The 25,188-nt window shown below is 39.9% G+C and overlaps 1 protein-coding gene across 6 annotated transcripts in view; it reads left to right on the top strand.

Moving 5' to 3' along the window:
* NCKAP5 (NCK associated protein 5) overlaps positions 1-25,188 on the top strand; it is a 996,333-nt gene that overhangs the window by 136,548 nt on the left and 834,597 nt on the right. For all 6 annotated transcript variants that reach the window (XR_010149730.1, XM_016949712.3, XM_016949711.3 and 3 more), the window contains exon 2: positions 14,848-14,977. Coding sequence is in view for 5 of the 6 variants with exons in the window: in XM_016949712.3 (XP_016805201.2) it covers positions 14,909-14,977 (69 nt within the window). In the remaining variant the exon portion in view is untranslated. The remainder of the gene's footprint in view (positions 1-14,847; positions 14,978-25,188) is intronic.

The following is a 25,188-nucleotide window of genomic DNA, read 5'->3' as shown; positions in this document are numbered from 1 at the left end:
CATCTGATCCAACTACCCAAATAACCGAGCATTTATTTTCCATAAAAGAGAAAAACAAGAACTTTTAACATGGGTGATATAAGTATAAATTGCTACAGTACAGTCATTTTTGGGGAGCAATTTGGCACTGCCTTCTCACTCAAACATGTGCACAACCTGTGACCCAAGGATTTCCCCATATGAGAAAGAATCTTCTGCCTCTGATCCAAGGACGCCAGAACAAGAATGTTCACAACATTAGTGTTTGCAATGTGAAAATGGTAAAAAATGTGAGACAACTAATACCCATTCTTTTGGAATTGGGGTAAACCGTTTTAAGTCCATTCAATAGGATTCCTAAAGTATTTTAAAATAAACTAGAATTCTCTTATCAGCATGGATAAATCTTGCTGCTATAACATTAAGTGAAAAACAATCACAACTGAATATAGAAAGTAGAATATCATATATACATAAACTAAAACACACATAAAACAGTGCTGTATATCGTTCTAGGTTTATGCATACGCAGTAGAAATATAATTTATGCACAGCAAGAATGCTTTCCTACTACAGGAGAGTGGCTATTGCTGGAGAAAAGGTAGGATAGAATAGGGGAATGGGGCTACAACTACATCTACAGTGCTTTTATTACTTAAAAGAGAGGAAAGATTAAAGCAAATATGGCACAAGATTAATCTTTGTTAAATACAGGGTAGTAGGTACATGAATCTCTGTTACTTTATGTACTTTTCAGTATGTTTAACTTTTTAAAAATGAAACATTTTAAAGCACTATAGAGATTCAAGAATATATAAAAAAATTCCTCAATCTGGTAATTGGTAGCTACAAAGAAATCAATCCCATTCTTATGGATAAAAACATTACTACTAATTCTACTGAAGTCAGGAGCAAAAGTTTCTGCTAAAAACTTGCTTCCCTGGTCAATGCTCTATGACCAGAAAATGAAACAAGACTTGTAAGTATCGGACAGGAAAAGCCAAAAACGTTGCAATTTTCTATGTAAAAAAATCCAGTAGAATAAAATAAGCACATTTAGAACCAGAAAGAGTGCTCAGAAAGTTACCTAAGCAGAAGTTTAAAGTTTATTAATCAATAGGCTTATTTCTGGCACTGCCTATAACCAATTAGAAAAAGTAAGTAGAAAAAAATGTAAATAATTCTCAAGAGTAATAAAACATACTTAGTATCTAAAGAAATTATGCCCAAAGGCTATTGAATTAGCTTATTAATTCAATAAATTAATGATTGAAGTAATTTATTAATGCAATAACTTTATTAATAAATAAGTTATTAATAAAATATTTATTAATTTGGGTCATTGTGCTGTTTACATTCTTTCCTTCTTTCCTTCCTTCCTCATTCCCTTTCACCATTCCTCCCTTCTTCCTTTTTTTTCTTTCAATCTTCACATCCTTTACTGAAGGATGTAAACAACACAGACAGTGACCCAAATTAATTATCTGTTGCTGCCCAAAATACCACCCCAATAAGTTGGTTACTTAAAACAATGACTGATTTTCCTCCTGATTCCATGGGATGACCATCTGTGTATTTCTTTTGTTGTTCTCACCTAGAATCACTCATCAGCCTCTGTTTATCTCAGGATTTGACTATACCTGGTGGGTTCACAGTGGCCTTGCCCAGGTATCTGGCAGTTGGTGTGGCTGTCACCTCTCCTCCAGTGGCTGTCACCCTCTTGTGGGCTAGACTGGGCTTCTTCTCAGTATGATAGCCTGAGGGTTCATAGAGAGGGAATGGAAGCTTCAAGACCTCTTAAAGCCTAGTGCTAGAACTCAGTTTCCCTTTTGCCACATTCTATTGGTCAAAAGGTTCATAAGCCCTACCAGATTCAAGGGGTGGAGAAATAAACACCATCCTTAAGCTAGAAGAGCATAAAAGACACATTTCAAAAGAGAGTTGGGCATCATAGGAAGGGAGGAATTTGTTGCCATTAAACAATCTACTACCCATTTCATGTCGCTGAATGGAAAGACTCAAGAATATAATGATGTAAATTCTCTCCTAAATAATCTGTAAATTTAAATTCAATCCAATTTAATAAAAACCTGTGTGGTACTTTTTGTTGGACCTGATGAGCTGATTCTCAAGTTGATCTGGAAGACAAAAATGAACACAAATGGCCAATAAAAATTCCAAACAGACAACATGGGAAGTCTGGCCTATAAGACATCAAAATTTACTAAAGGCTCATAATTAAAGCAGTGTGATATTGGCACAAGGACAGGTGCATAGATTAGCTTATTTTTTTTTTTACTTGAGGGTCAAGGAAAAGGATTGTGCATATGTTGACTTTTGTTATGATTGGGGGCATTTCAAATCAGTGGGAGGAATACTTTAATCACAGAATCAATAAATTTTATTCTTTGAAAAATAAAGTTAAACCTATGCTTTACATAGGTTTACAAGACAAAATTATCTTCAGATGGTACCATAAGAATATTAGGAAGACATATGGAAAATGGTCTTTTAATTTAGAACGCATAAAGCTTTGATGCATTTGACTGCAAATTAATTATAACATTCTATACCATAACAAAGTGAAGAGACAAGAGGCAGACTGGGGGGAAAATATTTGCAATGTCTCTTCATAAGGAGTTAATATTCAAAATGTATTCAGAGCTCAAAAAGGAAGAGGCAATAGGAGAATGAGCAAATAATTTAAGTAAACAATCCAGAGAAAAATAGTTCAGATAACCACACATAAAACAAAGATGCCCAGCTTCACCAATAATCATGGATTATAAATTCAGACAATGAAGTCACTTATTTTACCAACAAATTTGTAAAAGCTTTATGATTGGTTCTGTTCAGCTATGATAACTCTGTGGAAAACAGGTAGTCTTACATATTCTTAAATATTTTTGGAAGGCAATTAGTCAATTTCTAACCAAATTTAAAATTTTACACTATAATTCCATCTTTTGAGATCTATGCTTTATAGAGAAACTCATACAGGCACAACAGATACATAGACTTGCTCATGGTGGGATGGTCTAGAATCAGAAAACACGAAAAACTATCTAAATTTCCACCCATAAGTTAATAAGCAATTTATTGATAATCTGTTTTATAGTACTATGAAGCTGTAAAAACTGAACTAAGCCCAGGTGTTGAATATATCAGGTGAACAAATGCAGTCACGGAACAATAGATGTCAATGCCACTTATATAGAAAGAGAAAAATCAATATATATGTATATAGGTAAACAAATAGAAAAACGGTTAAAAGCATCTCTGGGGAGAAGAGTAGAAAGAGGGAGAGTAAAAGTATACAATTTTCATATTATACTCTATATACATTTGTTATAGCTTATGTCTTTTACAAAGAAAATAAATGCATTTAATGTGGTATAAATTTTTTACAAAATAAAAAAAAATTATCTCATAGATTGGCCAAGTTCTACAGCATTTCAAAGGCTGTAACTAGGAGGGTATGGGCTGTGGAAACTTTCTCACAAGAGAAAATGTGGAAGAAACTTGGGATTTTTTTCCTTCAGTAAGAGAAAAATTATATTTGCTCTAGGGAACAGAGCTATGGCCAGTGGGTGAAAATCCAAGAGACAAATTGAAACTTTCTAGGCATTCGAGACAGCCAAATGTGAAACGGGTGCTTCCGAAAGACAATGTGACCCATTTGTCACTGGAAGAGGCAAGAAGAGATGGGCAAACCCTAGTGAGGCCTGTCTTAGAAGCAGTAACCGTACTGATGGGTAGGTGAAGAGGGGGCCAGGAAGGCATCATTTAAACCTAAGATTCTAGGATTCCAAATGTCCTGAGTGAAGGGTAACATGAGAATCATGGGGCAAAACCTAAGCCACAGTTGTCTTGGATTCTGCAAAGAACTAAGTCATCATAAGAACTGGCTGGCTGTGCATAGCTTTATGAGAAAATGCTTGGAATTCCGCTATTACATGTACATAGATAAGTTCTCTGTTTTAAGTTTCAGATCCTTTGCTATTGAAGTACAACCCACAGGCCAGAAGCATCAGCTTGTTAGAAATGCAGACTCTCAGGCTCTTCTGTAGCCCTAGTATATCAGAATCTGTATTTTAACAAGATCTGCCAGTGATTCCCATGCATGCATTTGAGAAGCACTGGTCTGTCCAAATATCCATAGAACTCCTTTTATTCCTGAGCCTTCAAAGCCTGAATAAAAAGAAACAACCTACACATGGAAAAAAAAAAGGCCCAGTAATTGAAGTTTTGATTTTTATTGCTCAAAACTAGGTGAAAATTCTAAGCAGAAGAAAAGAAATGACTATATGTGTGTGTATGTACACATGTATGTATTTATGTGTATATGTATGCATCGTATAAATATATATATGTCTGTATACACACATATATGTGTGTGTAAAACCTAACTCTACTTTCTAGCTATACATTTTAGTGGGTGGTCATTGACTAGTTTACCGTCTTTTTTTTGTTTGTTTGTTTTGTTTTTTGAGACAGGGACTTACTGTCACCCAGGCTGGAGTGCACTGGCATTATTACAGCTCATTGTAGCCTCAACCTCTCAGGCTTAAGCAGTCCTCCTGCCTCACCCTTTCAAGTAGCTGAGACTACAAGCATGTGCCACCACATCTGGCTAGTTTTTTATTTTTCCTACAGACAGGGGTCTCACTATGTTGCCCAAACTGGTCTTGAACTTCTGAGCTCAAGTGATCCTCCCACCTTGACCTCCCAAAGTGCTGGAATTACAGGTATGAACCACCGAGCCTGGCCTTGTTTTACCTTTTTGAGGGAGTTTAGCCCGCTGCCCTCTCAACAAATGAATATCAGTCTCAATTTAATTAAACATTGAGTAGAAAAAGATAAACATCTTAGAGATTTTTCTCATACATTTCATTTTGGCAGCCGTTATTACTTAGGACATCTTTAATGTCATTCTATATTTTCTGGTTCATTAAAAATTCTTCCTATTGTTTTCAGTATGTTAATTGGTTTTGAAGTTTAATCTCTTAATCTTGATTTGGCTTTTAGCATTTCACATCAGGATTATTTTGGGGGGTGGGTGGGTGGAGGGAGATTACTATACATGAAGAATGAATAACCTCTTAAAGTGAAAAAAAAGCTCCTAGGTAATTGGAAATATTCTAATTACCAGCTAGGGCCTTAGCAAAAATGTACTGGCTTCCAATTTATTGTACTGCATTCATTTCCTGAGTCATTTTGGTGTTTCACTTGTGCACAAAGACATTCAATGGAGAATAATGAATTCTGCAATGTGTGGGGACATCATAGTTAAACCTTTTGCTGGATTTTCAAAAAACATCCCTTTTCATAAACAGTTTTCTTAACAAGTTGTGTTGTCTCTCAGCAGGCTTTGCAGAGTTTAGAGCATATTCTACCCAACTGGCCCCAGATGGAAAATACTGTCTTGAAATTGGATGGCTTTTTAAGTGTAGCTCTCCACAGCCTGCTCAAAGAAAAAAAAAAAAGTAAGCTTGAACAGAATGCATTTAGTAGCATGGTCTATAATTCCCCCAGCATCCCACATATTTGGATGTTTTTGCTTTTGGCAGTGGAATTTTTCTAATTTAATTAACTCATTAATGTTAGCAGATGACACAGTGTGAAAATTCTTTTCCCTAGCCACTTATCTAAATATTCTTCCAATCCACTGGGGTTATGTGTACACTTTATTTATTTATTTATAAAATGTATTTATCTGTTTTATTTCTATACCGACCTTCCCTTTAAGAGTTCACAAGCAACATGTAGACATTTTATGTAATGTATTATAAATCTTTCTTAAGGCAATAAATGGAGAAGAGTCAGAGGAAAGAAAGAAAGAGTGGTGGTGCAGGGGGAGATCTTTACAAAGGAAGAGTGGGAGAGAAAGAACAGATGGTTTGAGAAGAGCAGCCAGAGCTAAAATGCTTACCCTGGTCTAAGCCCATGCAATTCTGTTTCTTCATTCTTAGTTCGTACATTGAAGATGTAGCAATAGTTTGTGTCTGGAAATCAGCTGGCAACACCATGAATGACAATAAAGGCAAGTCCTCCAGGGTTAGCTCAATAAAAAGTGAATCCTCCCTGCTCAAATCATGTACTCGTTCATTTGTTCATTCACATGTTTATTTTACCTTGCATTTTACTAATCAATATATAAATCTCCCTCTCTTAGATTTTAGGTCTCCTTGAAATTTGAGGACATGTATTCCCTCCCTCCCTCCCTCCCTCCTTCCCTCCCTCCTTTCCTTCCTTCCTTCCTTCCTTCCTTCCTTCCTTCCTTCCTTCCTTCCTTCCTTCCTTCCTTCCTTCTTCATTCCCTTTCTCTGTTCCTCCCTTCTTCTTTTGTTTTTCTTTCAATCTTCAGGGCCTAACACAGGGCCTGGGACAAAATAGGTATAGAATATATATTACTTAATTTTGAATGAATGGAACTCTTTTGAGTGATTATACCAACAGAGTATCTACTCCAGTATTTTAAAACAGGAATCATTTTAATCCCCAGAGTTACCTTGTTAAGGGGATTGTTATTATCTTAATTTTATCAGTGAGGAAACTAGAGCAAAGAAATGTGAAATAAGTTGCTCAAGGTCACAGAACTTGTAAGTGGCAGTTGGAGAATGTGAACTCAGGCCTGTCCAGGATGCTGCTACCCAAGATGATGGTGACATGGGACAGCTGGCTTGATGAAGCCTCAAGAAGTGATGAGGAAACTTCTTTGTGTCCCCACTGAGAGTGAGACATAATCCCCAGTTTCTGCAGCAAATGAATAAATATTGATATTAGAAGGGTTGACGCTGAATTGTATACTTAAAAGGGTGGATTATATGATATACGAATTATATCTCAATAATTTGTTTTAATAGTGAGAGAAATTACTGAATATTGGAAGTTTTCTCTGACCTCTCTTCTCTGACCTCTCTTCCTAAGAAACTTAGTTCAGATTCATAGCAATTTTTTTGCTGCTCCAGTTCATTGAGCTGCATGTTGAAAAATAGACAAAATTTCCAGACCCAGACTTTGTGCAGCTCCCTGAGTTCTCTGTGTTGGCCATAGCCATTTATCTGAGGAGGGGCCCATGGGAAAGTGATTCTTAGGGGCCTGTCTGGCATTGAAACCATCAACCGGAAGCTACTGAATATTATTAGTGAGACGTTTAGTGAGCATGAATGTAGGAAACAATTTTTTAAAACCAATTTTCAACATCATGCAGAATTTTCCTCCACTTGAAAGAAAAGGGTTGTTGTCATGTCTCTCTGAGACTATTTCCAGCCACTAATTTATCTGGCAAGGATGAATACCACATTTGGGAAATTTGTTAGCATTTAATCTTCTAAATCAGTTTCAGGGGGCTGGTAGGATTTTAAAAAAATTTTATGGTTGAAAATTACATCATTTGGCATGTTTTTATACTCATATTCAAAATGGACACAATACTTTTCTGTGTGGGGGTGGTTTTGTTGTCAGAGTGCATGTGAATATACACACACATGCACACATAGACTCATATACTCATGCGCATGTACACACATGCTCATACACACATGAACACACATGCACAGATGCAGACTCAACACATACACACATACACATAAGCATGCACAAACACACCCTTACCCATTTATACCACAAATAGCTGTATCAATAGGAGAAAGTTATTGAGCTGATATATCTTCCAAAATGAGACTGCTGTATGTACGTGTTTAAAGCATACAGAAAGCCAGTGCTTTCCTTTCTATGGACTTAATAAATCAGAATAAAAAGATTTCAATACAAAGAGGACTGGAGTTTCAAACATTCTATTTGGTAGCACTTTGAAAAGAGAGCTAGCTAGGTGCACATGGAGAGCAGTGGGAAGAAAGGAGGTCATGGGTTTGGGGGCATCTGAGTCATGGTTTTCTGCAACATTGGGCTTGCCATTTGAAGTTCTTTCCCTGAAACTCTACGTGAAGACCTCACTCTGAGGTTTTATGATATATGTACATTAACTTGGAATCTAGATTTAATATTTCTACCTTTAGTCAACAATGTTTTCTGAATGAAAAGAAGGATCAGCTTAAGCAGCTTAATTTTGAATGATGAGCCTGAGAGTGGAGATACGGATAAAGGTATTTATCCAAATTGTTTGTATCTAACATTTCTTTTCTTTGGGGTCAGGGTTTGCAGATTAAAAATTGTTGGGTATGGTGGCTAAGGAAAGGTAGTTGCTGCTACCAACAATCATGTGTCCCTCAGCCTTTGAGAAAAGGACGGAGATCAAGAAAAGACTGACATCTTCACCTTCCTAAACTGGTGTTCCATTGACTGCACCTTGGAAATATTGAAGAATCTTAAGATAATAATGTTTGGTTCCCACCCCCAGAGATCTTGATTTATTCCATCTAGGGATGGGCCTTAATGACTCCCCAGGTGACTCCATCTAACATGCGGCAAAGCTTGACAGCCACTGCTCTTAACTGATGGTTGCCAACCCTGGCTGTTTTTACTCTGATCCCTGCAGCCTATACCCCAGAGATTCAAGTGATCTGGTGGGACCTAGGCATTGATATGTTTTTTAACAGTTCCCCAGGTTATTCTAAGGTACAACCAGGGTGAAAACCCATGGAGCTGCCTTGTCAACGACAGGAAACTTACTGTGTTTATTATTTGTCCTTGATGTGCTCTACTCTGCAGTTATTCTTTGCATGCCTACCGTATGGGAGCTGGTGCGTTGGATGCTGCAGGGAATATAACAATGAATTTGACACAGTCTCTGTTCTCGGGATGTTTATGAGGCTGCAAAAAATTATATTTTGCATTGTTTGTTGCTTAATGAAGCTGACCGGAAAACATCTTGAATTTAGATGTGGAAAAGCTTGCTGGGGCATTATCTCATTGAAACCTCACAATGACCTGGTGAGAAAAGCATAAAAAATGTAAACTCGGAGAAGTTAGGAATCTACTCAAATTTACATGGCAAAGAAAGCTAGGAACCAAATCTTCTAATGCCTAAGCAAGAGAGCCCTTTTGGCATTACTATTTTTCTGCATTTCTTCTGGCAATACCATTAATATATGAAAGCAGGGATGGGAAGTGGCAGAATCAGAAAGGCAGAAATTGAGATGGAGAAAGTGGTGTCTAGATCAGGTGTGTGTGTCTGAGTGAGTGAGTATGTGTGTGTGTGTGTGTGTGTGTGACTGTGTGTATGTGAGGGGATATGCCTTTGAGATTTTATTCAATGATGCGGTTTTGTTTCTCTTGAAAATTATACAGCCTGTTAACGAAGTATATCAGAAAATAGAATTTACTGACATCTTTAGAAAGATTAAAAATCTGTCTAGCATGAAAAGGCCATTACTAACTGTGAGAAAAAATTGAAAAAAAAAAGAGTTATTAAGGCCAACTTAGATTTCTACAGATACTGAGTAGAAGTAGTTTCACTAGCTAGAGATGGGTGTATGTGAGGGGGAAGGGAAGATTAGTATCAATAACTATCAGTCAATAAAAGGATGCTTAATTTCCTGTCTTCTTTCAACTCCATGACCGTTTTCTTCCCCACGGAGGGAAGGAGAGGCCTCCAACCCATTGCTCTGAGGAATATATGTATTCTTTTATAACCAGAGATGTTGGAAGACATAGAAAAGACATTAACGCTACTCGGTTATGGCTCTTTGTAGGTGCAGGTAAATAGATTTTAGGTTGATGACATTTCAAAATCATGACAAAATGTTTTCTTTGAGGCTTGGGTGTATCCGAATATGCTTGGCTAAAAAGCAACCTCACTCTTGTAAATGTGTCTAGTATTACTTTGCTAAACAAAATTGTATTTTTGCCCTGCTCTTTATATGTTCACAAAGACAGCTGTGAACATTCATTCATTTATTTATGCAAACAACAAATGTTCTTCATGTGCTATGCATTAGGTGTTATACTACCTAGGGGAACACAGAACATAAAATGCTCTCTCTGTCCTCTAGAGGCTTAGTATTTATTAGAAAATAATTCCAGACTATTATTTCAGAAGACTGACAATAACAAATCCAGGTATTTCCCAAGGAAGGCTTGCTGCCTTTCCAAAGGCATCTCCATGGGGTGTACATCAAACATTGTCAAGCATAGAAAAAGGAAATTACTGTAGATGTTTCAAGCAAAGAGGGATTTAATGCAAGGAATTTTTATGATGGTGTTGAAAGGGCTGGAGGAGCCAGAGGGATAAGGTGGTGGTACCCACAGACTGGGGCATTGCTGATGCCCTTTCTTAGCTGACCTATTGGAGGAATCACAGAAGTTGCTGGAGCCTGCAGTCACCTGCTGTTGATGCTGTTCTGCTAGAGCTGGAAGCAGAATGGCTTCTTCTTTCCCATTGCCTTCTAATCTCCTCTCACTGCCTCCCATTAGCAGAATTCAACATTAACACACTGACCAAGAAGTCTTGATCATGTTTGCATCTGTACATGCACAATACAGAGAAGAGTACAGCAGGGCAAGGTGAGGTGGGAAGGGGGCAGTAAGATCCAACAGTCACATAACAAGCAGAGAGGTGTGGAGTCTGGAGGTAGCCACCATAAGCCCCACTACTCGGAGGTTTCCCTTAGTTTTTTAGACTTAGGAATTTGATTAATAGAACACTCAGATGTGATTTGAAACCTGACTGAAAATAACTGTTATGGACTGAACCATGTCTCCTGCAAATTTCATATGTTGAACCCCTAACTCCCAATGTGACTGTATTTGGAGATAGGGCATTTAAGGAGGTAATTAAGGTTAAATTAGGTCATAAGTGTGGGGCTCTAACGTGCTACAACTGGTGTCCTTAGAGGAAGAGACATGGGGATGTGCACACACAAAGCAAAGGCCATGTGAGGACACAGTGAGAAGATGTCCATCTGCAAGACAAGGAGAGAGGCCTCACCAGAAACCAACTCTGCTAGCACTTGATCTTGTACTTGTAGCCTCCAGAACTATGAGAAAATAAACGTCTGTTGTGTAATCCGCTCAGTCTGTGTTATTCTGTTATGATAGCCCAAGCTGACTAATATGCTAACCAAATAGGTAAATAATAAATATAAAGAGTAAGATGTCAAACTGTCATTTTTAGTTTGCACTAGAAATGTAGTTTTTCAAAAGATTGTCTACTGATATTTGCTGGTCAGCACATTCTTCTTCTATAAGTGATACTGCATAGGAATTAAATAAAACTGGAAGGTTACTTGATGACACTAGTCTCTGAATTAGTTGAGTTAGATGGATGGTACAAATGGCCCAGGTAATCCCAGGCATCTTTAGGATATGATATATTCATTTCCCCCCTGGATCTGCAGTCTCTGCTGGATGTATGTAGTCTTTTCCCAATAGTGCGATCAATGGAATGTTTCAGCCTTTCTGATATTTTCATTGTTAATCAGGTTCCTTTTCATATTGCTGCATCCTGGTTGCCATTTTGTTTCTTTTAGATAGTCTTCCTTTAATCCACTTGGATAAATTTACTCTGAACCTTTCCATGATTGTTTTATGGTCTAACTCACAAATTTTCACCTTCTTGGAGTGGGGCCAGTACATGTAGTTAGGCTGGGAATTGGCTAGGATACACTGCTCTAATTGTACCGCTTGTTGCCATTGTCAGCCCTGATTGGACTGTACCTTTATGATTGGCCAACCCTTAAGCCATATTGTTGCTAAATCATTTGAATATTATATCTGCCTATATTATTGGTACCATTAATATGAAAAGAAATGGACCAAATCCATTTGGAAAGCTGTTAAATCAGCTTTCCACATAGGCAGATTGGACTATTTGAGAACTATCAAAAGGATCCCCATTTCCCAAAATGACAGCCTCATCTGCCTGTGAAGGAGCATAAAGTTCAGTAGCTAGAGTTGCTTTTAATGAGTTTAATCATATTTGCCAGAAGGGATGATCAATATATCTAATATTTAAGTCTTACCTACATGTATCTGTCCCCAGCCTAACTATTTCAATGGCTTATCTCATTAATCATCAGAAAACCCTAATATGAAGAAGATCCTATTATCAATGCTGTCATATAGAGTAAGCAATGGAAGCTTAAATAGGTTAAATAATTTGTTGAATGTTACCTGCTAGTAGGGAGTAAGGTAGGGAATTTAAAACCTAAGATTAACCTTTGTGTTTAGCATAAGAGCAGAGAGAGATACATTAGCTTACAAGCCTCTGTAGTTTTTGCCTATAACTCAGGACTTTTTTCACACATTCTCTTCCTGGCTATTTTCTTCCTAAGAAATGGGTCCTCCCTCTCTTTTTATTTTTATTTTTATATTTTGAGATGGAGTCTCGCTCTGTAGCCAGCCAGGCTGGAGTGCAGTGGCGCAATCTTGGCTCACCGCAACCTCCGCCTCCTAGGTTCAAGCAATTCTCCTGCCTCAGCCTCCTGAGTAGCTGGGACTACAGGTGCTCACCACCATGCCCAGCTAATTTTTTTTTAATTTTTAGTAGAGATGGGGTTTCACCATGTTGGCCAGGATGGTCTCGATCTCTTGACTTCGTGATCCGCCTGCCTCAGTCTCCCAAACTGCTGGGATGACAGGTGTGAGCCACCGTGCCCGGCCGCTTGGCACTTTGGCACCACCTGCTGGAGGTTATTTCCTTCATACTGTACCTACCACAGTTTAGAGCTGTTTGTTTGCTTGTTTTCTATATGCCTCACTAAAATATGAGTTCCACAAAGGCGGGGACTTTGTTTTTCTTGTACATGACTGTGTCACTAACATGTAAGGATTGTTTTCCATACAGTATTCCTAGGGTATTCCTACTGTCTTCTGTACAGTAGGCACTCAATGCATATGTGCTAAAGGCCAAAGCACAATCTATTATGAGCTATCAAACTCCCATGCTCTTTGGGATCAAGACTTAGGAGGGTGTGTTTTGGTGGAGAGGGAAATATGAGGGTCAGAGTAGTCTCTAGCTGGTTCATCACTGCAGAGGGTGTTCTGAACTACCAGTGTTTACAGTCACTGAGACTGGGGGAGAGGGAGAATGCTACAAAGTAGGCAGGAACAGCTGAAAGTAGAAAAGGCAGCCTCCCAAACAAATTTCAGTTGACTAGTGGTCATGCCTATAGCAGTATACAGAACTAACTTCTTTTCTGAAAAATACTGCCTAGAATTTTAGAAAATGATATTGAAAACTTTGGATTTTATCCTAAATTCTGATTGAACTCTTAAGAGTTTCTGAGTGGACCAGTGATGTATTAAAAATTAGTGTTCTTGAAAGTAAGAGATAAAATGACTAAAATGGAGGAGGAAGCCTAAGCTGGAACATGAGCCCATCAGTTTCTCATGATTGACTATAGTTTGGGCATTCCCCATCTCAGGCACCACTGTCTCAACCCTCTTGATGAGGAAAACCAAGAGAGACAGCCCACATCCTGTGGGCCATGAAATCCTGCCTGTTTGATCCATGTCAGGCTTGGAGCAATTGAGAGTTGTGGAACATATTTCTTTCCAATTATATTAAAAAATTAATTGGTATAGCATTGTATTTCATCTCTTCTGCATCAGCAGTACAATGGCTATGTTTATTTACAAGGATTATGAGCAATTTCTATATCTCAAAGCACCTTCTGAATCATCAAGGATATATTGAATTATATTGACTCATATTTCAGGTTAACTGTTTTTAAATGTAATCTGTGGGTAATTATAACTTACATATGAGTTGTAATTTATGGCATCCAAATCATATTCCCATACATCATTTGATTGCTATCATCATGTTTTGTAGTTGAGAGAAATGAGTTTCTGAGAGGTTAAATGACTTGTCCAAGGTCACTTGGCTAGTGGATAAGAAATCCTGGACTGGGCCAGGCGCGGTGGCTCACGCCTGTAATCCCAGTACTTTGGGAGGCCGAGGCAGGCAGATCATGAGCTCAGGAGATCGAGACCATCCTGGCTAACGCGGTGAAACCCTGTCTCTACTAAAAATGCAAAAAATCAGCCTGGCATGGTGGCAGGCGCCTGTAGTCCCAGCTACTCGGGAGGCTGAGGCAGGAGAATGGCGTGAACCAGGGAGGCGGAGCTTGCAGTGAGCTCAGATCGCGCCACTGTACTCCAGCCTGGGTGACAGAGCGAGATTCCATCCCCCCCAAAAAAAAAAATCCTCGACTGTAACCCATTTCTTTTATTTCAAGCCTTTTACGTCTTTGTGAAAATTGGAAGCTAGCACTTAACATATATGATGAATCCTTATTAACCAGAATACTTAATCATTCTAGAAAAAGCAATCTCAGTGGAGTTCAGGGATGAACTATATCTAATATGGTAAAAATACAGTGGGTTCTATAAATACTCATTGACAGTAATGACATCACCCACCATTCATTTTGAATCAATCTATCCCCAAAGGAATGTATCTTACAATGTTCCTCAAATATTTTTAAATTACATATTTTTTAAATTAAACAATGTTCATGTTTCAGTTTCCCTTCATTGGGCCTTGAGCTCAATAACTCTTGGTTATAGAGCGTGGTTTTGTCGGTTTGATCTCATGGAATTTGCAGACAGCATCTATGTGCACAGTAACAGAATGATTCTGGCTGATAGAGAGAGGACGGGTGTGGAGCAAGTGTGGCATGAAACGGACTGTTTGCTTTTTTCTACAGTCTGCTGATTCAACCTGCAAACCCATTCCCCAACTCCATTAGCAAAACCTATAAAAACACAGGGGCCGCCATAAAGACAACTCTGACATTTGTAACACGGAGTGGTCTTTTGAGTAGAGAGAGCCTAGTTCTATACTTATTATTTGGGACTGGGTATTTTTTGACTTCAATGCTTGTTTCTGGTTAGAGAGTTAAAAACAAAGGTCTAAACACTGTGTACTTGGATAGTAAAACACATGTTCACTCTTTTCAGTGACCCTGGAAACAGACGGGGGATTCTTATAAGTCACAAAAGAAAATAAATAACTTCATCCATGGAGGGAAAGAGACAGCTCGAGAAAAGGGACTTTGGAAAAAGGCTGTCTCTAGACAGCAGTCTTGTGGTAAGTACTAAATATTCATTTACCACTCTATATGTTTTGGCTTTGAATGCGTTATTCTTTGACTGTTATTTCCTGAACGCTGTGCTTTTGAAACCTCTCTTCCAGTTACACCATTAGCAACATCCCTTGAGATTTTGTTTCATTTATTTTTTACAAACTCAAAAGCCAGCAAATTATTGGAATGTTTGTATAGTGTCTTAATAGGCAAATGTCATAATCTGTCAACATTATATATAATTATATTAATTACAACTGATGTAGACTTCAGCCTATACAAAAACACTACTGTATAGCTGATGCCAAATGCTAAGCCTACGTATAGTTGTTCCATCCCCCATTTATCTTAACCTTGGGGGTAAGTTGAACAAGAATTCAATACAGGTTCAAATATTGAAGAGCAGAGGAAGTCTTGGAGACCTTCTTAGGTATGTGCATTAGTTCAGTTGTCTGTAAACTAACTTTCTGAGAGTTTTAATGCTGATGAACATTATTCTTAACAACCTGGTTGGGTTTGCTATCAGGTGTGAGAATCTGCTTAGTCCAGTGAAACAGACTAATTCACTTTAGACTAAGTCTGATGGTTGGCCATTCTTCTGCAGTCTCTGGGCCAACATGTGTGGGTCACCTTTTCCGTTACGCAATGCGTGTGAACAGAGCAAGGAATCAAATCAAGCAAACTTGAAATAGAAAGCAAACTTTCAGAAATAGAGATTTAGCTTGGTTCCTTGTGCACATTTTATAGGGATGTGCTTTATTCACTTGTATATGCTCAGCACCTGTCCTGGAGTCTAGCAGAGTGGGGGTTCAATGAACTATTTGTTGGTTTGATTTATCCATTATACCTTTCAAACTTTGCAGCTGTAGGTCTTGCTCTGTCACGGACAGATTAGTTATTTACCTCTTAGCGGCTGAGGCTCTGCCTCACAAATTATTCATAGATGTGAGTTTCTGGGACTTGAGAAGAAGATTGTGTTAAGCATTTATGTCAAGTTCTTCTCTCCTTAGTCAGAATCAATGTCTGTGTCTATTTGGTCTGTGCATTGACCGGCATACCTTTAGAGGCCAACTTTGGTGTATTTTAGGTTCTCCTCTCCGTAGATCTGACCTCATCTCACCTCCTACGTCTTGCTAACTCCAGGTTGAACGTGGTGACATTGGTGTGTGAGTGTGTCTGGGTGTCTGTGTGTGTGTCTCTGTGTGTATATGTATGTGTATTCCCTTTTCAACTTCTGGGGAAACCTGGGATAAAGAGATAATTTCTCAGCCTCTCCTTTGCAGAAGAAAAACACTTTTTACATATCAGCATGCCAATAGGGTCTGTCTTAGGCCTAGGCTAAGGACAGAGACAGCCGTAGGGTATGATGTGAGCAGCTCAAGAAAGATTCTCTTAACCCAGAAATATCATCGGTATTGGTTGGTCCCCAAAGCCGTAGATTTCTGCCTCAGATCTCAAGTTTTATGCAAATACCCTATAAAGTTAAACATAATAAGCTATTGTCTTTCAATAATTCATAGTAGCACTCATTAATAAATGGCCTTGGATCACTGCCAAATGTCAACCCGATGAGCAGAATTTTGTTGTGGGAATTGGTAAAACAGAAGAATGCAGAGCCCAGATAGCTGGGAAGGCAGGGATAGGGCAGGACAAGACAGGGCAGGGGGATGTGAGTAACCCCCAATGGGGATCGTAGGTACTTGCAGATCGGAAAAAGGGAAACAGTGTCAATGCTCATATTTAAATTTTACCTAAAGATAGCTTGAAAATGGGCATAAGTAAAATCCTGTCACATTACCAGTCTAGCTGAAAACCCTAAATTGAGCTTGCATTCTTTCTGGCATATGGCTGTACCCTGAAACTTGTTGAGGGCTGCAAATATGTTTCTTGACTTGCTGGCATAGAAGAACGCTGTGAAAATGAGAACTTGTTTGGCACCACCTGAGAAACTTAATCCTGTTAAGTCTCCCTGTATCATGCTTAGGAGAGCTTTTACACTAGTGAAATCTTTTCCTTGTTTCCTAGAGGCAGACTGTGTTACATCTGCATGCCCAGATTGGGAAAATTCTGAAAAAGGATGTCCTTTCCTATCACAGTGTGTAGGGGGGTGCTTAAATGCTTTTCAACATTATAGCACTTAGGCCAAGTTACTACAATTTTGCCCCCGGTTATAGTATTATGTTCTCTTCTTCAAATAAGATGCTACTTCTGGGAGAATAGCAGCTAGAGTATTCTTTTTGAGTTGATTCTTTGGGAATGGGAACCATTGAAAGCACCTTGAATGAATTCCAAGTATCAGAAAGAAAGCTAGACCAGGGATGAGATCAAAGATGCCTGGCCTGTGAGGGATCTGAACTCAAGATGTTGCCCTCTTCTTCAGCTTTATGCTGAAACCACACAAATTACTAGGCAAAAAGCAGGTAGGGAAGATTCTAGATAAGGGCTGCTGTGAAATACAAGAAAACAACAAGAACAACAAACCTGGCATTACAGTACAGTTTTCATTCCCAATGCATGCTTTTTATTTTATTTTTTGAATCTAGAATGCTAAAGTGAAAATCGGTTATCTCGTCTCCTCACTTTGCAGACTACTTAAGGCCCAGAGAGGTTATCTGCTCTTCCTGAGCTCACACGCTAGGATTACACCAAAAGTAGAACAACCTGTCGCTTAAGTTCTTTATCTTTCATTATATACTATCCCAGGAACAGAAGATGTCCTTGTGGGAAACTGAATAGAGGAAAGAGAAACATATTACGTTCTTAAGTCTTGAAATTCCATTGCAATAATCGTCATGACACATATTTTTGAGAGTTAGGGGGCCCAGAGGTAATTTCCACTTTCAGATTTTGCAGGAAAATATTCTCATAATGTATTGCAAGAATAAGGTGCTATTAACTTCATTACACTTTTTATTTTATATAATCAAATCATTGAAGTGTTGAGTAGAAATTATAGCTCCCTTACAATGGCTTTTACATTTTTAGACTGGAGGAATCACAGAATAAAGAAACTCACAGTCCAAAAACTGAAAAAAGCTCCAATTGGGGAAAACAAGTTTGTGGTCCTTAGTCACGTGGCATGGGGGAGGGTTTGAGTGTATGTGTGTGCACACATATACATGTCCATGTATGTGTGCCCTGGTAACACACTGAAATATTCATTGATGGTGATTTTTTTACTTTATTATTCACCCTTTTAAAGGAGAAAGTGATACGTAAGTGAAACTGAAATGAAAAATATGTTTCATTGTGGGGGGTAAAGGCCCAGAGAGAAAGACAAGTGACTACAAGTTTGCCTCCACCAGTAGGAGTGTGCGGAGTAGCCGTATATACGTTCACGGCAAGTACAGTCTACTCTCTGATAACGATAAAAATCACCCCAGAAATCGAGTCCTCTTCCTGACCCAAAACTGTTCAGCCCTTCCCAGGATGCTTTTTGATCAGAAAAAGTCATCATTTCACACTGTGCTCTTTTATTTGCAAGACTCATTCCCGGGCTGCCCATGTAGCTGTTTGACACTTGTAGCTGTGGTAGTATTTAGCTGATGAGCATGCTGGAGCATGAGTTATCTTTCTTACCAGCTCACATTTAAGTAACAAACATTCTCTTTTTAATTTTGGGGAAATACATTTAGCTTTTAAGCACAGATGAGAGTAGCAGTATGAATTTCTTCCTGGTACCCTCTTTTCTTCTCCCCCACAAAAGGAAGAAAAAACGTTTGCCACACTAAATCCTCAGTTCCGACAGCAGTATAGTTTTATAAGCTTGTAGAGGAAAAAAAGGACGTGCACACATCCCTGAATTCATCCTTCAGCCTCTTGACTGTTTGTATCCAAATCGTTATAGTAATCAAGACTTCCACAACATTCATAACACAGTCAACAAGCACTATTGAAAATCAGCTATGGGGATGTGCTGGATGGTTTCCATTTTCCCTCCAGATCCACTCTTTTTCCTTCTCTACCTGGCCAATCATCCCTGAAGGATGCACCACATGGACTTGCCTTTTGGCATCTGGTTGGGTTTAGCCAATGGGAGAAAGAGGTCCTACTTGTCTCCTAGCAGGAGATCAGAGGTCGAGGTGTTTGTTCTCCCACTCTCACCCTGCTTGGTCATGGACCACAGGAACTAGGCACCTTTGCCTAAAGTTGCAGCTTTTGTTGGACAACCCTCTCCCCAGAACTCCAGCTATAGTTAGAACCGCTGCTCTATCTATGTTCTGGCACCTTTTCTTTCCCCATACCTTAACGATTCTTCATAGTAATGGTTCTTGGTTGTTGTTAGCCCATCTTTTGTTGGTTTGACTTAGCTCTGTCCACAATTCAGTAAACAGTCCCTTTACCAAACTCTCCTCAGTTAGATGCTTTGAGTGTGCCATCTCTTTCCTGGAAGGTCTCCCTGGCTGATACAGGGGGATAGGCTTCCTCAAGTGCTTCTAGTTTATCTAGGGAAGCTGTCCTAATAAGCAGGAAAAATATCATCACATGGAGATGAACAGTGTGGCACTGACAGTAGTAGGTGCTGAGGTCACTCTGGGAAGATGTGAGGAGGGGCCATGGGGAAGCTGTAGTTGGAGCTGTGCAACTACATGGAGGGGCCATGGGGGAGCTGTAGTTTGAAGCGTCAGAGGGAATTTGGTAACTGCAGACTGAGAGTAGAGAAAAAAGAGGCAACCCAAGGATATTGGTCCTGCATCCTTTGGTGCCAATTCATGTCATTACTGAATTTTTTCTCCCAGGGAAACTTCTTCCTCATATTGAATTTAAATCTATGCTGTTTATCTTCAGTTATTTCCCCTCTATTTAGTGACTAGACGTAATTCTGAAGCAGGAATCAGCAAACTCTTTCTATAAAGTTCCAGATAGTAAATATTTCAGGCTCCGCAGGCCACATGAGTAGTTACAACTGCTCACCTTTGTTGTAGGAAGAGAGCTGCCTCTGAAGACACATGATCAAATGTAGCTATTTTATTTACAAAAAAACTTTAATTACAAAGACAGGCACTAGGCTGGATTGTAATGGCTATCCGCATGCATTAGAGCAATGGGAATTTTGAAAGTCCTGTTTTACGTTTCCTGGGTGCTGATTTTCTAAGTAGTGATTTGTATTTACCCTCAGTATATGTGATATGCGGGCAGGCAGAGGAACAGGTTTAGGCTGTTATCAAAGGTACATATACCCCAGTAGGAAGAATAGTAGAAAAATGTTTAGAAGGCATTTTTCTAAATATTTAGAAAATATTGACATAGAGTATGTTCAGCCTTGCGGATACTTTTTCTAAATGCAAAATAGAGGTATTGCTCGTGTTGCTCAGTACAGCCTACAGCTAGTGTGTTATGAATACTAAGAAAACAAAAGTCTTTATTCTGTACTGCTTCAGATATGACTGGATCTTTCTTGACTCTCATGGTTCTCTTGTTAGACCTCCTCTTACCATAGGGATGCTGCACAGAGCCCAAAACACCAGCTTCCTATAGAAGGTTTCCAGCTAGTCTAATCTCAGTCCCTTTGACCATATCTACTGATGGAAGAGTACATAAAGTACCGTTTGCCCTGTGCCCCTGGCCACTGGGAACCTGCCAAGTTGTCCTCTGGGAAGCCTGATCTTTGTTCTCTGATATCAAGATGGTTTTGAGATTTCCCAAATGAGCATCAAGTCAGGGAGGGCCAAAGAACGAGAGGGAGTTTTTCTTTTCCTCCAACTGCCTCATTTCCCCTAACTTGTCTATTATTTCTGTGTCTCTTACATGTACTTAGAATAGAGACCATGGCCTAAGCCAGGTATCAGAAGATGGCGTGACATCTGAGGATCTAGTGAAGGCCATTTTTAGAAGAAAAGTAACTGGTGGGGAATAGACTAGCTTTGGCCTGGTTTAGCAACCTTTCCAAAATGTCATGCTGAAATATTGACTGTGCCCTCTTGAGAGTGGGTGGAGGTGGAGTTAGAGACGTGTCAGACCCTTAGACAAGTATCTACCCAGTGAATCTGTCCACCAGCCGAGCTCAGCCCATCACTGCAGGTCCAGAAATACAGGAGAGGTGCCCTGCCCACCTGTTCTCCAACAGTGCAGATCTCCGGGTCCCATGGATGGAGCTGGGAGCAGATGAGCTAGGAGGAGGCAGGGGAGGCTGGGCCAGGAGGGCACCACCCACAGGTGCTACTTGCTGCAAGTCTTGAGGGAACCCCAAAAGAGTGGGAAGAGATCAGATCCTAACAAGAAAAGTCTTGGAGGGCCATTGGAGATCTGCAGCAACACTGGTGCTGGGGACAGTGTCTGAATGGAGGACGGAAGTAGACTAGGTCCAAGCAGTGGACATAGAGCATGTCAGCAATGAGGATGGCAGAATCGAACATCAAAGCCACTTTAGCAGACAGCTCAGCATGTTCACTTAGTGAATCATGCATTAAGTCTCAACCAGGATGGCTTCCTTCCCTTAGTAATAGTAGCTGAAATTTATGGAGGCTTAATATAGGCTAGGCATGCTGCTCAATACTTTATATGGAAACTACCATTTAATATTTAACAACAACCCTTTAAGGTAGGAACTCTAATTACCCCTATTTTACAAATGAGAAATCTGAAGCTTAACAAGTTCATCAACTTCCTCAAGGCAATGGAACTGGTAAGAGGTAGAGTTGGGATTTCACTTTAGGTCTGGGGCTACCTCCAGACTACAATGCATCTGCACAGCTAACAGCTCTGAAGCAGAAAATTGCTTTATGCCAGTGACTGGGAGCTCCTTCACGGTGCTTCACAATGTGAAAGAGCATCAGCTACCTCAACAGGACTAGACCATGTGCATTAGCACGTCTGCTGTATCTGTGCCCACTGAGGAGCCTGCAGTTTAGAACAGTCTAGATCAGAGGGAAGCCAGACTTGGTTTCAGCAAAACAATTGACAAAGGAATGGAGGTGGGAAGGGGAGACTTATAAGGAATGTAGAATGTAGGTCTAGGTCTATTTTCTGATCTTGTGATTTTCTGATGAACCAGACCTTGGAACCAACTTTAGAAGAGATTGCGATTTATAATAGTGTGTGTGTGTATGTGCGTGTGTGTATGTACACACATACCCATATATATACAATTTTGTGTTTTTATTCATATGAGAACTGATTATGGCGTGTTCATGTACAAGGTGGAGTTATTGACTAGAATGGGAGAAGAGTAGGGAGAACCTGGTGAGTGATGGGGCATCTCCAGCATCTAGCCGTCCCCCAGCATGCAGTGGGGTTTATGACTTGAGTGATGGTCCTATCAAATGGCTGCACATTCCCTCTGCTGGGCCACTGACTGATGGAGGTGAGTAGAGGGTCAGCAGCATTTCCCCTGAGGAGATTCTGGAAGAAATGCCATTTGTCTGCCCAGCACTTGCAATTGGTGCTGCCTCCTCTGACACTGCCTGAAGGAGGATCCACCTTCATTGTGGTTGTTACTCACTCTGAATGGCTCGTTTGCTTCCTTCTCTCCTTCCTTTCATCTCTGAAAAGAAGGCAGGCTGTCATCGAAGCCACATGTTCCGGAGTTCTTATGAACACGCCCCTTCCTGAGCTGGCATAATACCTACTTCTGGCCTTTTCACATTCCCACAGGCCAGTGTGCTCTAGAACAGGGTTTCCCAGCCTCGACACTATAGACAGTTTGGACCTGATCGTTCTTTGTCATGGGCGCTGTCCTGTGTATTGTAGGATGTTTATTGGGATACCTGGCTTCTACCCATTGGATGCCAGGAGCACCCCTCCCTCATTGTGACAATGAAAACTGTCTCCAGACATGGCCATTATGTTCCCTGAGAAGAAAAATCACCCCTGATTGATCTCAACTGTAGGTTTCCTGAGGGCATGGGCCATGTCATATTCACATTGGATTCCTAAAGTCTGACACATAGAAAAAGCTCAGTAAAATGAATGAATGAGTGAGTGAACTTAGCAGTGAGCAGCTGCTTATGAACCAAATACACAGTCATGGGGGTGCTGAATATGGGATAAAAGGGGCCCACATGCAGCAGGCCCAGGGTGCTGTTTGGGAAGGTTGGAGAGAGGAAATGGCATGCTGCTCTTCAGGTTTGCCCAAGGATGATTCTAGTGTGTGTGTGTAAAGTTTTTTGTTTGTTTGTTTTACATCAGAGATTATTAATATGGTGTCCTGGATTCTCTTGAGTCCCAGGGTGCTTGATAGGGGAGATTTATGAAAAGACTTCCAGGGCTTTGAATTCTTTGATATATTTTATGTTATATGCATTTGTACATTTTTCTGGGGAGTGAGTCTGTAGGTATAATTAGTTTCTCACAGGAATCTGTGATGCAAAAATTGTTAGGTAGCTTCACGTGCCATTAGTGCTGACCATAGCATCTGCCCATGGATGGCTTCCCTTGCTGGAGTCATGGAGCAGGAGCTCGGGTGACACCTGTTTCATTCAACTGTATTCAGCTGCTGTGATAAGTCATCTGCCAGCATCAGAGGTAGTTCTGTGCATCCTTGTTGTCGCTGAGATCACTACATAAAAACAGGAACTGGACACATTTTGAAAGCCTTTTATAAATGCTATGTTATTGACAGATGATGAAATGAGACTGCTTCTATAGCAGAAATAAGTGCAAATGAGTAGAGATGTTTGCTTGGCATGTTCCATGTGTTCTTAGGGCTCCAAGATCTGTTTGTCATTCTCCTGTTGTCTCACCATCTTTCAACAATGGGAATCATCAGATCATACAAGTTTCCATGGCAACTGAGTTTTCCGCATCATTCTCTGGCAGCCTAGGATCGTTCCCATGGCAGACTCTCTAGTGCTTTGTCCATAACAGGAGGTAGAGCTTTCATCGATCCCCTTAGAAGCTGGTCCCAAACCTAACAGGCATCTGGGTGTTCTCTCTGATAAGAGCCTGCTCTTCTTTTTCGAGTTTCTCATTGATCAGCACAGGAATGGAGTACCTACTTGGTCTGAAACACAGTGAAATGAGTGCTAAGAAATGTAAACTATGATTTCTGCTTTGCAAAGTTTTTTAAAAAATCTTGTCACATATACACTATTCAGAATACCAGGAGGTATACAGTGGTGCAAACAACAAGGCTGATGGGATTACAAAGAGGAAGTTGTTCTTCTGGCTACATTGATCAGCGAGGGCTTCCCCAAGGAGGAGGGCTGTCATATCTTCCTCCAATAAATTGGTCCAAATTTAATCTATGGTGTCCTTGAGTTCCCTGAAGCAGAAATTTATTGAGAAAGCCACAGTGTCTAAAAGAATGGGGTGTGACTCCAGGGTGCCTGGCTTATACTTGAGAAATTGCCAAGACCCTAAGCAAGGTCTACTATAATCTTGAATTATTGTCCTAACTTTCCTCTTGCCCCCTCTGACCACCCCTCCTGACTCCTCTATTAACATTCTCTTACCCCTAATTCCTGGTGCAAGGCAAAATGCATCACATAGCTAAATCATTTTCATATCTTTTCTTCTCATTCATTGATCGGTGTATGCTGTACAAACTGTATATATATTAGCTGTATTTGAGCAGCCTAGGTATCTTACACTAATTTACCACTCAGCAGTATAGTTCATTTTTATCAATTAATATTTATTAGACATCCATAGGGTTCATGGCCATGAATGGAGCAGTATTTCTCATTACTTCGTGTTGCATTGCCATGTTCCATTCCTCTGGCTCACTTTAACCAGTATTTATGATCTTTCTGCCAGTTTTCATGCAGCCCTCATCTCCAGCCCAATTTCAATTAATATTTCAAAAGGAAATCCAGGAGCCATCATATTCAAACGCTTCAGTTAACACCAGATGCACTGCCTCCATTCTGTCCTTTTATACACTAATTTTGCAATTCTCTCCTAACATGGAATCCTATTTGTCTGGCCTGCTCCCTCTAAGCCCAAAAAGTGGTTCCTCCTGGTTTCTTTACATGCCAGGCAGTTCCAGATGTTTCTTCCTCATAAATTTCAGTTTCTTAACTAGGCTTAATGGATCATAATTGTCCATTTCCGAATATGCCCCTGAGGTTTGCTTGCCTTCTGTCTTTCCGCACCTTTTTGGTTCTTGGTTTTAAGCAGTTGTTTTCAGCTTGGTAGGTTTCCTATTGCAATTAATTCGTTGACTGCTCTCGTGCACATAGATGTGTAGAGGGAAATAAAATCATTTGGTTTGGTGAATTCTGGGGTCCATCTGTCAGAGCCGGCAGATAAGTAGGCTCAAGGGCTGTTGGCCTTT

This window comes from Pan troglodytes, chromosome 13 (assembly GCF_028858775.2).
Source record: "Pan troglodytes isolate AG18354 chromosome 13, NHGRI_mPanTro3-v2.0_pri, whole genome shotgun sequence".
NCBI lineage: Eukaryota > Metazoa > Chordata > Mammalia > Primates > Hominidae > Pan > Pan troglodytes.
Note: the sequence above shows the minus strand (reverse complement) of the source record. Positions and strands in the feature narration are given on the sequence as shown.